Genomic DNA, 15,549 nt, shown 5'->3' with positions numbered 1-15,549 from the left:
GATGTAGAAACAAATGGCGGCTCAAATTTTACGTCGGATGTCGAAAAGATCGTGTGTCGAAGTGATCGTATGTAGAGGTACCACTGTATTTTTGTGTGTTTCGGCTTTTGGGGATCAGTAAATCATTTCTCGACAGTAAAAAAATATATTGTTTTATTTTTATATATTCAGTATGTGTAAATGTTTCCACAATGGTACTATCAACTAATGGCAGGACCAAACAGGCATCAGCAATTCGTGTAATATTTTTCTGTCACTTGGGGAAATGCCACTGGCTTTGGCAGAACAGGATAAGCAAGGTACTTGGGGGTGTAAATCATAAATTTAACCACAATATCCACTCTTTGGACAACGATTTGATATTTGCCAATAGTGGCAAATCACGACTCGATTCAAGGGCCTTTGTAATAACATGGTTTCTTACTGTAATCTGCATCTCAAACCATTAAAAATTCAAAGCAATTTGATGTTTTTTCAATTTTGTAAACGTTAGACGTTTGAATTAAAACCATTCCATAGAGCAAAACGGCATACAGTAATCCCTCGCTACTTCGCGCTTCAAACTTTGCACCCTCAGTCCATCGTGGATTTTTTTTTTCAATTAAAAAAAAAAAATAGTATACACGTGTATATACATGTACAAACCGTTGTTTTCTTTTATATTCTGTATATCATAATTATGGGGAGCGTACCCAATCACTGCGAAAAACGAGGGATCACTATTGAAAAGATGACAATGTTGAATTATGTTTTGTATTTTGATCAATTTCTATTCCATTAGGCTTGACCAATCGAGATATCAATCCAAATGGATGTATCATTGGAGAAGCAGCTAGCACACTGCCTTTGAATAGGCTTTTGTATAACTTGGGTGAAAGAAAAAACATTTCTCAACAATTTTTGGTTATGATTCAGCATCTAGCAACAAAATCGAATGCAAAAGTAGCAACGAGATGTACAACAAAAGAGTGTTTTATTGTGAATGTACAACTCAATCCTCACTGATGTGAACACGAACACAGACTGGCCTGTGATTTTGCGGCACTGATTGTACGCATGAGTGAATGTCTGGCCGTGAAAGCCTCAGTGCATAATCGCGAAGGTCCAGGTTGAATGTCAGAAGTGTGGATGTCTGTGTGCGGATATGGGAATGTATACAGTTAAGAACGAAAGTAGTTGGTCATTATAAGCACCATTATAAACCCCCACATTCCAGGGGCTTCCTCTAGTTTACAAAAGCGTCATAGATTAAAAGTGGCATCGATTATTACAGTATAAACACAATTTACATGAAATACAGAGGAGAACGATCGGAAAAGGTGAAATCAGAGTCCAACTTTTAGATGGTAGTACAGTGCATTTAGAAAGCTATGTGGTTGTGTCGCTAGCACCAGTAAATATGAATGATCCATAGAAAAAGGTGGTTTAAATACGCAGTAGGAGTCGTTCAAGCCAGTCACGATGACATTCCGTAGTCCTCAGTGGTCTCCTTTCCTCTCCATACTCATCTCGACACAATCTTTGTGAAAGCAGAAAAGGCATCGGCCTTGTTCAAGCCCCTTAACTGAGGGGAGGAAACGAATACACGCCAGACTAACAGCACGTCCTTTTCTCTCACTCGAGCGCGATTGTTTAAAACGAGTGTTCAAGATTGTCCATTGAACGTGGAAGCAATTTCACATATCATCATACAACATGCAAACCAATCATTCCTCCACATAAATTGTATCTATGATATGTAGAATCATCTTTGGCAATGGAACGTGCGGGCCACCCGCCTCCTCCTAGTCTCTTTGGCGGCAAGCCCATCTTCCCGTGGGGCGGGCGGAACAGAACTGACCCAGTGTCGGAGATGTTTGACCTCTCTGCCCGCCACAGTCTTGTGCTTGTTAATGCAGGATGATTTGCACCTTCATCCTCAGAATGTCCCCCAGCTGCCCTGTGAGGTAGTCTTTATCGTGTTGATCCTCCAGCTCCGTCAGCTCCTTCTTCCTGTACAGGGGGACGCTGCTGATCTGAAGGTCGTATGCCCCCGGAGCCAAGGTTTTCTTCTTGCTCAGGTGTAGGTAGCTCACGCCCTCCCTCTGGTTGATCTTGAAGTAGCCCCCTTCGTTCCCATAGTCGATGCTATAGCGCACGTGGTCGCTGAGGGCGGACAACGCCGGCGTGAATTCCAGGATTCGGTCGCGGTTGTTCAGTTCGCTGATGTTCAGGTGGAGGTGGAGGGTGTCCTCAATGTCCATGCTGGCCAAGCTGATCACCTCATTCTCAGATGTCTGAGAAGAAAGTCACACTTGTTTATCTTTCTGTTTGGTCCCGACAACATTTCTGTAGTTCTACAAAATAAAATTGTAGTTGTGTCAAAAAGAGGTTGTACTTTTAGTAAATGTAACTCATAGTTGCACAAAAGATAACTTGCAGTTATAGAAAATTGTACTTGTAGCAAAAATAACCTTGTTTTGTTGAAACCATTACTTGTAGTTGAACAATTTGGCCTCTAGGTGTCACAAGTGCCGTGTATTTGCTCTGCAAACACAAGTGGTTTGCTGCAAATGTGCAAAATTCAGAGCGGAAGAAATTCCTTGTTGGATTTAGGGCCAGTGCTGGTTGCCGCAGAGGGCCATTTTGACCAATCACAACAGATTGTATGTCTTCTCAAACCCCAGCCTCATGAGTTCATTTGGGCACCGCTGATCGCTGTAAACACCATCTCCCTTTTCAGTAGAAATGAATGGCAAATTACCTGCATGTCATCTGCTAGCTCATCCTGAGTTGAATTGGCGCTGCGTCGTTTGCGACCCTTCTTGGGATAGCCGTTGATTTTGCACTCATAGCAGGCCTCGGGAGACAGAGAATTTTCATCCCCCTCTCCTCCCTGTCCAGCACTTTGGTCACCACCACCAAAGGCTAGCCCTGAGACGCAGTGCCTAAAGCGGACACGAGCACAAGGCTGACATATAATAGACAGTATCCATTTGAAGTAGGGATGTCCCGATCCGATCACGTGATCGGAAATCAAGCCCATCGCGACATTTTTCAGGGGATCAGAATCGGGTGAAAAGGATTGGGTTTTCGCGCCATATTTCAGAGGATCAGAATTGGGTGAAAAGGATTGGGTTTTAAATTTTTTTTTTCCTGCTTTATGCTCATACAGGCTTACTCTCCCGCCTTCTGCTTTTCTTGGTCAGTGCCCTGTAGTTAGCTACAGTGGGGAGAACAAGTATTTGATACACTGCGAATGGGAAAACCCATTGACAGTGTATCAAATACTTGTTCTCCCCACTGTATTTAAAGTTAACAATGATTGACAGGTTTCTAGCTTTGATCTTACCAGAGTACCATCAAAGCGACGACTGTGGCAATCATCTTTTAGCTTGTTTAAACACTGGCAGTAGCGTGCAGTGGCAACTCATTGTGTATAAAGAGGTGAGAGGCTGTTCTCAGCAGCATGAGCGGATTTGAGTGGACTCACTCAATGAGGCACTTAATAAAAACAATCATTTTTTAACGTTATTCTTCTTCAAAAATAATTCACATTATAAAGGTGGCATAGTAACATGTTTGAAACCTTTTTTTCGGTATTGGCAGATTCTCAAAATCAGGTGACTCGGACTCGGGTGCAAAAATATGTCATCAGGACACCCCTAATTTAAAGATGTCTTTGCCTACCCTTGTCCCGCCCTGTAGTATCCATTGGGACAACCGCAGAGGTAGCCCCCGTCTGTGTTGGAGCACCCGAATTTGCAAGGGTTCTGTGCGGTTGAGCACTCGTTGACGTCCGAGCAGCCTCCGGAAGCCTGTTCGTAGTTGAAGCCTGTGGGGCAGAGGCAGCGGAAGCTTCCCAGAGTGTTGTGGCACGATGCTCCCCCGCAGATTTGACTGTTCTGACACTCATTCTCATCTGGGTCACAGGAAGTGGAGGGGAAGTAAACAAGCAGAAGTCAAGTGCACTCAATGAAACAAACAATAGTGGGAAGAAGCGTAATCTAGCCTTATGTGGAGATGGTTTGACAGATTTTAATGAAGTTTGTAAACAATAAGTCTCAGGCATTCCATGACGAAACACATGAGAGCAAACCAAAGCTTTGCTCACCAACACACTGGTTCCACTGGTAGTGCTGAAGATAACCTTGTGGACAGCTGCACCTGTACCCGCCCACCAAGTTCTGACAGCCATGCTGACACCTGTGGTTACCGTCACATTCGTCCATGTCTTATGGTCGCAAACAAATAAGAAAAACGGTCAAATTTCTCTTATTTGATCAGCTCATACTGCCAGTAATTTTGAGACCTTCACAGCTCTGTCCATTGGGGTCTAAAGAGAACCCGCGCTGGCAGTCGCAGTTGAAACTCCCTGGAGTGTTCTGGCAAACACCGTTGACGCCACAAAGATTCGGGTCTGTTGAACATTCGTTGTTGTCTAACACACAATGGAGGAATGGTTCCGATTAACACCAAAAAGAATTTTTAAAAAAACAGAAAAATGCTGCAGCCTAATCTTCAGTTCCTGGCTACAGCGTTAGGTAAAACAGCATAGACACAGCACAGATGATGACAATGGAAGAGACAAGAGGTAAAAACATATCATGTGTATACCTAACACAGAAAGTATTGTGACTCAAGATGTTTATGTGGCTCATGCCTTTTAGATATACACAGACACAAGAGCACTTTGCCGGACATAATATTTAGATGTGTAAGCCAATACATGTTCCACTTGTGTTTAATTACCAATGCAGGCGCTGTGATGCTGGGTAAAGCCAGGTGGACATTTGCAAGTGAACCCGCCAATTGTGTTCACGCACAGGAACTGACAGTTGTGCTGTTTTGTCGAGCACTCGTCCAAGTCTGGAAAGGCAACAGGAGACGTGACATCAGCTTGTATTGAAAAAAAGTATCCAAGCAAAGAGTCAGATTTTACAGTCAATGGCTTAAAGTGAATTGTGATAATTATTCCAAAAGAGGATGCAAATGCTCCGTAAAAACACCAACTATTTACAATATATGTCATGATGACAAAAGAAAACCATTGTGCCTTGGAGGCAGTCTGATGTTTGACTAAATACAGAAGAGAAAATCTGTAAGCACATTTGTGAGCCATTCACACGAAACCAGACACATGGGTCAAATTTGAAAAATGAAATTTTTGGCTGCCTTTCTTTCACTTTGATGATTTATTTTATTTTGAACTGAGGAGATATTTGAAATCCAATACAAAGTCTTTGCATTTTAGCTCCTTGAAATTTGAGGAAATTCAAAAGGAAATGAAAATCTGAGAAATGGCAAAAGAATATGAGGCATAATCAACCATCCTTTATCCAAATAAACATGAGCATTTATAAATGTATGGTTATCTGTAATATAGTGATAGGTTATCAAATAATGGGTATGTTTGAGGCAGGTTTTAAATGGATCCATGGATTGAAAGACTTGTAGTTCTTAAAAGATAAACGTTAGTGAGTTGAAATAATTTCATATGAAAACCCCTCTTGGTGTTTTCGTTTTAATAAAATTTGTAAAATCAGTTTAACTAGTAGGTAGCCATTGTTGTTGACGTTGCAGGGCGGTGACGTCACATGGTTACGCTGTCGGGCTTCCACCGTATGACTCAAGCGACTTAAACATGTCATCTGTTCAACCCTTTCAATTTGAACCCGAGTGGAACTTTAATGAGCATGATAGCCGTGTCAATATTTCACATAACGAGCAGCAAAAGCAAAATGAACAGGAAAGACGGGATGAGACGAGGCGAGAGTATGACAAAACCGGAGTTCTGCCAAAATGTGCTACACTGGCGCAACGTACTACAAGAAGCGAATTTGACACCCAAAGTACTACTGTGCGCTTTCAGCTTGTTTTGTTTAGATGCATACAGACAGAACATACTAAAGATGCCCTAAGAAAATACATATATTAAAGGGTGGTTTAAATACACTATGTGACTAATGTGGTCAACAGATCAACAATCTGATTTAAAGCTTCCACAAGAAAACAATGCTTAAACGCATTAGAGGGAAACACATGCAAAAATTATTTTGAAGTAATAAAAAACTCAATAAAAACACAAATTTTAAGTACTCGCCGCTTTTAAACGATGTGCGCATGTGTTTGACGTCTCGACGCGTAGAAGGAATTGCAGAAGACCGGTAATGTTCGTTTAGTGAGTGACAAGCTATGTCATCAACCCGAGCGTCCATTGCATGCATAAAACGTGGCACTCGCCGTAGATCAAAACATGTACTAAATAATAATAGATTTTTAAATCAATGTCAATATTTTATGTGTTTCTAATAACATATTTTAGTAAAAGAGAACAATTGTGGCTTTTTAGAGCCTACAAGTCTTTAAGTCCGAGATTCACTTTAAGCTGTTTTGTCAATGCTTATGATGGGGTCTGCTTAGAGAAGCATGTTAAAATGCAACCTTTCACAAGCATTGATAATCTATTTAATTCCAATAGATATGATGTCTAATTGCTGTTGAAGTTGAGGGGAACGTTTCTTAAGTTTTGGCTTATTCTTAAATCACCTTGTAAATATCCCCAGATATTTTAACATAATGCCGACTTTGCCTCCAAAAGAATCTCTCACTTCTGTGTGTGAGAAGCTTCTGAGTTTAGTACTGGAACGGCTCACATTTTTAGGATCCAAAACAAGCATGATAAATAGAAGCTTTGGAAGTGGTATGTGATTAATACAAGCACCAGGACAGCCGCGAATTGAAAACGAGCATATTACTAGGGGAGGGCCAGGTCAACTCAGCAGTACTGTATTCCCAACCTGGAAACTTAGTCAAGTACAAGTTCTATTGAATAATAAGGTACTTCTGCTATGTGTGTGTGGTCACCTCTGCAGCTCTTCCCGTCTTCCTGTAGGATGTATCCGCGAGGGCAGGAGCACAGATATCCTCCCTCTGTGTTCTTACAGATAAAGTTGCAAGGCTTTGGTGCCTGTATGCACTCATCCACATCTGCAACGAAACATGAGAGTCACACATCTTTTTGACCAATATTCCATGAGAGCAGATGATGAGATGAACAGACTCAAGCTGTATTTTGCACATATGCGTGCAGGCAGTCACCAATGCGGTTTCGGCCTTTACAAGGGAATAGTAATGGGAAGAGGAGGGAGGCACGCCCGGAAATGAGTCCATAAAGTTAGGAGATGGATTGTGAATTATAAGTCTTACCCACACACTTGGTGCTAGTGATGTCTGTGGTGTAGCCATTCTTGCAGATGCATTTGTATGAGCCTAGAGAGTTGACACACTGGCCGTTCTTGCACAAGTTCCCCATGACGCGACACTCGTCAATATCTGAACCGAAAAGGCCCCGACAATCAAGTTGATGACAGAAACCCTTAATTCACATTCCTTAAGTTGTAAGGTAAATTATACAGTCACTTTGTTCTTTAAGGTAACTGAGCAAAAGATCTTTTTTAAAGCCATTATGGAAATGTCAATTTTGGGAAAGAAGCGATGTACCGTAACTTCCCGAATATAAGGTGCACCCGTGTATAACGCGCACCCCAACTTTACCTGTAAATCTAGGGAAAATTCTTGTGCCCGTATATAAAGCGCACCCTAATTTTAGCACCAATAAATATGAGTCTCGTGTCTCGAACGTTAATAAAGTAAGCGGTTGCAGCATTTTTTAATCCTTTTGTCAAATATTAAAAAAAGAAAAAATAGAATATTAATTTTCTGTGGTAAAATTGCTCACAGTATACGATAATAATTTTCACAAAGTAAGGAGTTGTAGCGAGTTTTAACAGAATTCACCAGCGGAACTAATTCTGGCAATTTGTGTAGTTCCCGGGGGGAAGAGTTTAGTTAAGGGAACGGCCGGAAATAAACAAATGTCCCGCGTTTTGCGTGCAAGACATAGGTTGTTACTTTGTGAGTTTCAATGTAAATAAAACAACGCGGCTTGGCTCAGTGGTTCGACACTCTTCCTCAGACTCCTGTCCTAGCTCGCCACACAGTCAACATTTATACAAAACGGATCGCCGTATACGTTCTCTTCAGGACAACATCGCCGTGTGCCGGCATGTTCCAATGCAAAGGTTAGAAAAATGTACCGGTAAATCATAAACGAATAGTACAAAAAAACATTTTGATTTTATTAGATGTGAAAAATATCATGAAAACAATTATTTACCACATGAAACTTGATTATTATATCACTGTCGTTCGGATTAGGTAATATTGTGCTGGTCCATGCTTACAATGGAACATGAATCATGATGATTTTTTTCTGTCTCCGTCCCTGTACCCATGAATAACGAGCACCCATGATTTTACGAGTAAATTTGGGGGGGGAAAGTGTGCGTTATATTCGGGAAATTACAGTAGTTTGGTTTTGTTGCATTTTTTGGCTCATTAATGAATGTGTGAACTACAGTATTTTCTGCACTATCAGGTGCATCGGAGTAGACGGCACACCTTCAATAAATGGCTTATTTTAAAACCGTTTTCATGTATAGACCCTACCCACCGACGTCACAAAATCACGTGCTCGCTGTATGGTTCCGCCCACTTGTCCGTCATTTTGTGTCTGTATTATCAATGGTCTCAATTGATCGAGCAATTTATAATGCATTTCATGGTGCTTTCGGATGCCGTAAACTCACTTGATGCGTTGCATAAAAGGCGTTATGTGGAAAAGCTTCAGTTTATCCATTCGCCAGATCCATATTTGATGCCTAAATCGATGTTTTTCGACCCGCTGTCTCCGCCGTATTTGCCTGACATCTGCTAGCTACCCTGAACTGTACAACTATCTTGTCCACACAAAATCAGCCTATTCTCACGAAAGTTTGAAAAACTTTAAGAGCTTGGAGGCTTATAAATACTTCGTTGCTGGTTGGGTGAAACAGGTCCTCGTCCACGAAAATTCGGCAGGAATCTATCTTGTGCTTGGAAAGGTGAGTTAGGAAATTTTCAATTCAAAATCTTTTGTCATTGCTAACATCCACTGTCAAGTCTAATGTACTTCATGTCGTTTGTCAATGGAGTTAGGGCTTTTAATGTTTATATGGTTTAGCGATAGCACTCTCACTACATACATACGTGTATGTTGTCGGCGATTAGCCTAGCAATGATCTTAATTGTGGTTGTCAGCCCAAAACCCTCTAAATATATATTAAATGCATCTTACCAGATATAAAATGACTACTACATAATCTGTGGTAATCGTTTGGAGCCCAGTTTTCTCGTCGAATTGCAGCAGCCCATCTCGCTCTCTTCTCTCCGGGTCTCTCGGAATCCGGTAGAACTTCAAGTCTCTCCGTCTTCTCCGTCTATCTTCTCTGTTATTGCAACCGACCGCCACACACGCCTTCACCATTTTGATTATTAATGTTAACGAGCAGAAAAACACGTCATAAATAGGAGGAATGTACGTAGCCGTAACAGGGAAACATGATGTGTTGACGGACAATTGGGCGGCACCAGTCAGGAGGAAGGAGTTGTGACGTCACGTGGGTAGGGTCTATAGGGCGCACCGCATTATAAGGTGCAGTAGGAGTTGTAGTAGTGGTAGGAGTCGCTTTATGCATTCACTGGATAGAGCTGCGCTGAACAGAATGTCATCCCATGATTTACCCAAATTGATCCATATATCAGGCGCACTGTCAGCTTTTAGGTGCGCCTTGTAGTGCAGAAAAACCTGTACTTTTAGCCATACATTTTCAATAGCGCTTATCCTCAAGGTCGTTGTTGGGCTGGTGTCCATCCCTACTGACTTTTGAAAAAAGGCTCTATGGACTGGTCACAGTTGAATACAGTCAATTACAATTCACAAAGCTATGAGTGGCCTACTAATTTTACACTATTAAAACTCACTCTAACAAAATAAAAACTTGCTATGCCATTACAAATAATTGAATTAGTTGTTTTTTGTCAAGGCTGAATTTCATTAGCTGATTATTAAGCTCCAAATTCCAAAATACCTCTGCCATCAGTTGTGTACCCCGGTCCCAGAGGACACATTTTCTTGAATTGGGAGGTCCCAGGCAGCGGGCAAAGCTCACAGTTGTTGCCCCAGCCCCTGCCTCCGTCACAGCAACACTCTGACTTGGTTACCATGTTTCTGTTACTGGATGTCATCTGACACAGAGTCGTCAGAACCTCGGTAAAACAGTGACCCTCGCGGTTATCTGGATGTCGAGAGACAACGGGAAAGGAACGTGAGAGCGAGACAAACTGTCGCGTGAGCAAACAAAGAGGTGAACAAGCAGACGAAGCCACCCAGACAGGACCAGACGTGAGGAGATAACCCACACGCATTATCGCTACTGTCTGTCAGAAGCCAGATACTGTAGCAACTCAGTTTCCCTTGCCTTTTTCTCACAGGCTTCAGAACATCACTTTGAATCTGGGGTATATATTTAGATTTGGAGGCCTGTGAAATGATTTCCTTTACTTTATCTTGACAGTTTAAAACACATGGATATTAAAGAGATAGGAGGGTGCCACAAAAGGTCTAAAATGGACTAAAAATAGGAAAGACCCCATTTGCAACCATTTTTATCACTTGTTTGTCCATGTTGAACAAGTAAAGAGTTGGATGGCTAGCACACATACTGCACTTACCGATGCATTCTGTTTGTGTGGGGTTAGATACGAATCCCTGATCACATCGGCAACGATAGCTTCCCACTGTGTTCTCACAACGTCCGTTCTTGCAGATGCCCGGTTTGGCTGCACATTCGTTCAGATCTGGAGCAAACATATGGAAATATGTGAGGAACTAAATCGTAAAGTTAGCGCGCTTGTTTCCAGAAGTCTATATGAAGCTCAAATAAACTTTTCAACAATTTGGGTACAATACAATAGTAGGGTTGATAGTCCTACCGATGCAACCATCTCCACCCGGGTGGCGTGTGTATCCAGGTGAGCATATGCACATAAATGTACCAATAAGGTTTTTGCAGGTCATTCCTCTGCTGGCACAATCATCTAGACCATCTTCACATTCATTCTGATCTGCAAGACAAACATACTTATTAATAAGCACTAGTAACTATAATTTTTTTCTTTCTATTGTTTTTTTTAACCCTTTTTTTTAGTTTTTTTTTTTTTCATCCATAAAATTTAACTCATTGCATGGCAATGACAACAATAGATGCCTAATTCACATAAACAGGGAAGGCTAGCAGTGAATGCTCGTGTGTCAGTATAATTGACGGCGTTAGTCGTCCATTCCACTTTGAACCTTCGTTGATTTGCCCCTTACAGTCAAAATGGATTGGATGGCCACCAATGGCAGCAAATGAGTTAAATAAGCGCCATGTAAGGGTTAAAAAAATATAATTCGTGCATTAAAGGGTTATAATATATATAGAGACACACATTTTTACTATTTGAGCAGGACAACCTTTAATATGCTCAATAGGACACAGGCATTGAAATTGGAGTTGCATTTAGGCAAGTAGTAAGAGAGTTGGTGGAGTGTTTGGAACTCAGATATAAACAATGACGCTACAGACAATGAGAGGTTCCTTCTGTCTCGGCGCATCCCTCCAAATACAACCGTTGCTATGTTCCCCACGCTGTCTGAGAAAGCGGAGGTGTATACATGGACCGTCTGGTTACATTTTCTCAGATTTTAAGAAGGCTTGAGAGAGCGTATGTTATGTAACTTAACAAGGAGCTTGCGTTACTACTACTGTATAAACAGCGCTAATATTAAAAGGCCTGTGACTCAGAGAGCTGTGTTTAAGAATAATCAGTCGTTGAGTAGTACCTTTACACATCCTCTTATCTTCACGCAGCACATATCCTGTTGGACATTTACATTCGTAGGAGCCCACGACATTAACACAGCGGAATGCACACAGCAGAGGATTCTGAGCACACTCGTTGATGTCTGTAAGAGAGCACCCAAACAGTTACAGGTGGCTAATGATAACAACAAAATCAATTAAAAATACAATTCACCTTCACAGGTCATCATGGGACCAGGCTCAAAGCCGTCCTCGCATGCACACTCAAAACCTCCAATCACATTTGTGCATGTGCCGTTTCCGCAGGGGTTGCCAATATCACATTCATCAGTGTCTGGAATGGTCATTGCGTAAACGTATGTTAAAGAAGACACATGTAAGAAAATAAGAGAGCACCATTGGAGGATGAGGGACACTTGCCTACACAAGTAACTCCACTGATGTCTAGGTTGTAGCCCATTGGACATTCACAACGGAAAGAACCGTCTGTGTTGATGCACTGGCCGTTTTGACAGGGGTTATTAATGCATTCGTCAATATCTACGAGAGAAGCAATATTCGTGTGGTACCGCAACAGTTGCTGATGATTAAAGACGCAAAATGACACTTTTACCTTTTGGAACCTCATCCAGTCCACGTTGATATCCCTTATTTTTACAGAGATCACTATACCCCTCTGGAATATCACGTTGTCAAAGGCATTAATACAAAAACAATTGTCTCATATGAAATGCTTGTGAGTTGTTCTGCCTGTGTGATGGCAACCTACCTTCTGTCTTGCCAGGGCAGATTTCACAGGGATCTCCCCAGCCTTGACCAGGCATTCCAGTACAGCAACATTCTTCTTTGGAAGTATTCTGAGGCTTTGGAACCTGGCAGTGCCCATTTTCAAACTTTGTATAGCAGTAGTTGATGCGTACATCTATAGAGAAAAATGGAGACAAACAACTTCATTAGAAACATTGACATGTTGATAAGGTCTTACAACCTCATCTTACAAATTTGAGGTTAGTTTCGAGGTAAAGTGCTAATTCGACTTGGTGAGGTTGGCAAATAGAGAGGTTTGTGAAGACTGTAGTTCTTCCTGGCGCTTGTAATGAGAAACATATGGTCCAACTCTCCTCCTAGTTCTTCACCCAACTCTGCACAAATAATCACCTCGACTGCCACAGATCGCACGCACCTGGTGACGACATGAACACCTGGTGCTGTGTACAGAGCATTTAGCTAGGTCAAATTATTTTCTTTCACAAAAACCAATCTGCAGATATTTACTCACAACGTGATGTCGTGTGTGCAGACCTAGTGTTTAAGCTTTTTGATATGAACCTTTTCTATGGTACTGACAGCCAATCCATTTGGACTGGGAGGGCAAGCAGCAGTCAATTGCAGATAATGAGTAAGTATTTATAATACACACTTCCATGTTGCAAAAATGTCTTCTGACCTCAAGTCTGTCAAACGACAGAAATGTAAAGTGACTCGTGCAACACCCTGCAATTTTCTCCATTCTTTGCATGTCAATCATCTTTTTCTCGAAAAACAATCCCAAAACAAGTGACAGGATTTGTCCTTGATCTCATTTATTGCCCGTGTTTCTCACCCTCCACCCAGCTGCTCTAATTCATCCCCCACCCTTCAGTCAAGCACAACTGACGCTAGGGAGAGGGGCGAAATGCAAACTTTAATCCACCTCTGCAGAAACGGTGATATCATGGCCTGAGTGTTTCAAAGGAACTCCCTAACAGTGGACTCAGCGCGCCCCCACCCAAGCCCTAAACACGCACATGCTGCAAATAAACACACATATACACAAGTGAGGAGATGGGATGGCGCTCAGTCCAGAGTCGCCCTAGAAGCAAGGACATTGAGTGCTTTTTTGGCATGGGAGAATAAAACTACACACATAGTGCTTGCAGTTCATCTGTAATATGGTTTCATGATAGTCTTGTTTCTCTCACATACTTACCTAAACATCTGCGTCCAGAGGCAGACAGTTGGAATCCCTCAGGGCACAAACAGGTGAAACTTCCCTCAGTGTTGGAGCAGGTTCCAAACATACAGATCTCGGGTGACTGCGAACACTCGTCAATGTCTGGCGCAGATAGAAGATCACATGAGAATCAGTACAGAAGTTCACCCCGGGGCCTTTTTCTACATATGCGTCGAGGCTAATGGGGATAGGGTTAAATCATTGAAGTCAGTAAATCAGATTTTATTAAAATATATGTGAGTAGAACATCTCAGGGGAAAACCTGGCTGTCATACGTTCAAACTATCACAATGACCAGCTGCTGTGCTTACTGATGTTAGGAATTTAGAGCTGTTCCTCCCTGCTTCCAAGAACATAACCCTCAACAGGAATGTGTTGAAGCCTGCTGAATATCTCTTCATCAGAACCACTACATAAACAATCCAAGCATTTTAGTTCGGACTCAATCCCACATGTTAGAAGGATGAGATAAATTATAAAAGGATGGGCAGGAGCACTACTTGGTTCACATCTAGTAAAAAAGTGCTTACTCGAGGACGGTGAAAAAGATTTTGAGTGTGAATGAAAAACTTTTAGTTCTTTATTTATGGAGTTGATATATTACATCTTCAAAATGCTGTAATGTTACACCTGATGAAAGCTGCTAACATGTTCACAGACAGATGAGTATATATAATTCATTATTTCTTTTAAAGCGCGGCAGCAGATAAAACAATGTTGCAAATTTCTGGCAATTTTCAAAGTTAGAAACCTTTCAAGGGAATCAAGGATAATGCATCAGAAGTTCACAAAATTGAAGGTTGGCTCTGATAAAGAACATACATACATATAGTATATAGACCAACTCATATATCCAGATGTAATGTAAATAAAGTGTAATCTGAAGGAAAAAAAACTATGGGTTTAGCAGAAATGCAGAGGCTAGGTTAAGGATGGGAGGGTTTTTTTGGACGGGGAAGTGTTTCTGTCCGTGTTAATTTATGAATGGGGTGGGTCTGTGCATGTGCAATATTTAACTCGACATTCATGTTGTTTTTGTAATGGAAAAATATTGATTCATTCAATAAAATATTTAAATTGTGATAGTTTTACTTATAAATAAAATGAAATGTCTTATAATATTATTTGGAAAAGTTTAAACTTTTGACAAAACAAATTAGAATAGCATAGAATGTCTTTACTGTGCAAGTACAACGAAATTGTAATGAGTGATTTAATTTGGGCTTATAATTCCCCATCTTGACCTCTAATAAAAATCTACAGTAAAATTTCCACCCATTAGCAAACTTAAACATCTCTGTAATGCTCATGGAACACGTTGCTTAACTAGTCTTGCAAAAAGTAAAAAGAGTGAGGGAGTAAATTCTGTTTCAGCCTTCAATTAATATAAGTTTCAGTGTAGCTCTAGACAGCAGATCCCAATGATCCCTCTGTGCTTGCTTGTATGTAAGCTTGAGTGATGATGCAATGCTGTCTCGCTTGACATTACGCTCACCTTCACAGGTTTCCTCATGGAGATAATACCCAGGTGGGCAAATGCATCTGTGTGAACCATCCAAATTCAGACAAGTCCCAACTCCGCATGTGTTGGGGTTTACCACACATTCGTTTATATCTGGAAAAAAAAGGGAGGTATGAATGGCATAATGTACACTTTTTAAGACAAGCAGTAAGGATGAAGGTACCGTATCTGCATTTTCTTACCTACACACAGTCTGCCGTCTGGCGAAATTTCATAACCATCTCTGCACACGCAGAGGAAGTCACCCACTGTATTCACACACTGGCCGTTACGACAGAGACCCCTCTGGCTAGAGCACTCATCAATAT

At 41.4% G+C, this 15,549-nt stretch overlaps 1 protein-coding gene across 1 annotated transcript in view; it reads right to left on the bottom strand.

Annotated features, from left to right (window-relative positions):
* Positions 1-206: 206 nt before the first annotated feature.
* The window catches only part of fbn1 (fibrillin 1), a 101,336-nt gene continuing 85,993 nt past the window's right edge, over positions 207-15,549 (bottom strand). The window contains exons 48-66 of the mRNA XM_057835264.1: positions 15,424-15,549; positions 15,215-15,334; positions 13,696-13,821; positions 12,496-12,648; positions 12,340-12,402; positions 12,147-12,266; positions 11,941-12,060; positions 11,747-11,869; positions 10,855-10,986; positions 10,594-10,719; positions 9,951-10,157; positions 7,189-7,314; positions 6,847-6,969; positions 4,732-4,848; positions 4,292-4,420; positions 4,094-4,213; positions 3,670-3,901; positions 2,744-2,927; positions 207-2,276 (exon numbers count right to left, since the gene is read on the bottom strand). Of these exons, the coding sequence (XP_057691247.1) occupies positions 1,890-2,276; positions 2,744-2,927; positions 3,670-3,901; positions 4,094-4,213; positions 4,292-4,420; positions 4,732-4,848; positions 6,847-6,969; positions 7,189-7,314; positions 9,951-10,157; positions 10,594-10,719; positions 10,855-10,986; positions 11,747-11,869; positions 11,941-12,060; positions 12,147-12,266; positions 12,340-12,402; positions 12,496-12,648; positions 13,696-13,821; positions 15,215-15,334; positions 15,424-15,549 (2,834 nt within the window). The 3' untranslated portion in view covers positions 207-1,889. The remainder of the gene's footprint in view (positions 2,277-2,743; positions 2,928-3,669; positions 3,902-4,093; positions 4,214-4,291; positions 4,421-4,731; positions 4,849-6,846; positions 6,970-7,188; positions 7,315-9,950; positions 10,158-10,593; positions 10,720-10,854; positions 10,987-11,746; positions 11,870-11,940; positions 12,061-12,146; positions 12,267-12,339; positions 12,403-12,495; positions 12,649-13,695; positions 13,822-15,214; positions 15,335-15,423) is intronic.

The sequence above is a fragment of the Corythoichthys intestinalis genome, chromosome 1 (genome assembly GCF_030265065.1).
Source record: "Corythoichthys intestinalis isolate RoL2023-P3 chromosome 1, ASM3026506v1, whole genome shotgun sequence".
NCBI classification, from domain to species: domain Eukaryota; kingdom Metazoa; phylum Chordata; class Actinopteri; order Syngnathiformes; family Syngnathidae; genus Corythoichthys; species Corythoichthys intestinalis.
This window is presented reverse-complemented; position numbering and strand designations above follow the sequence as displayed.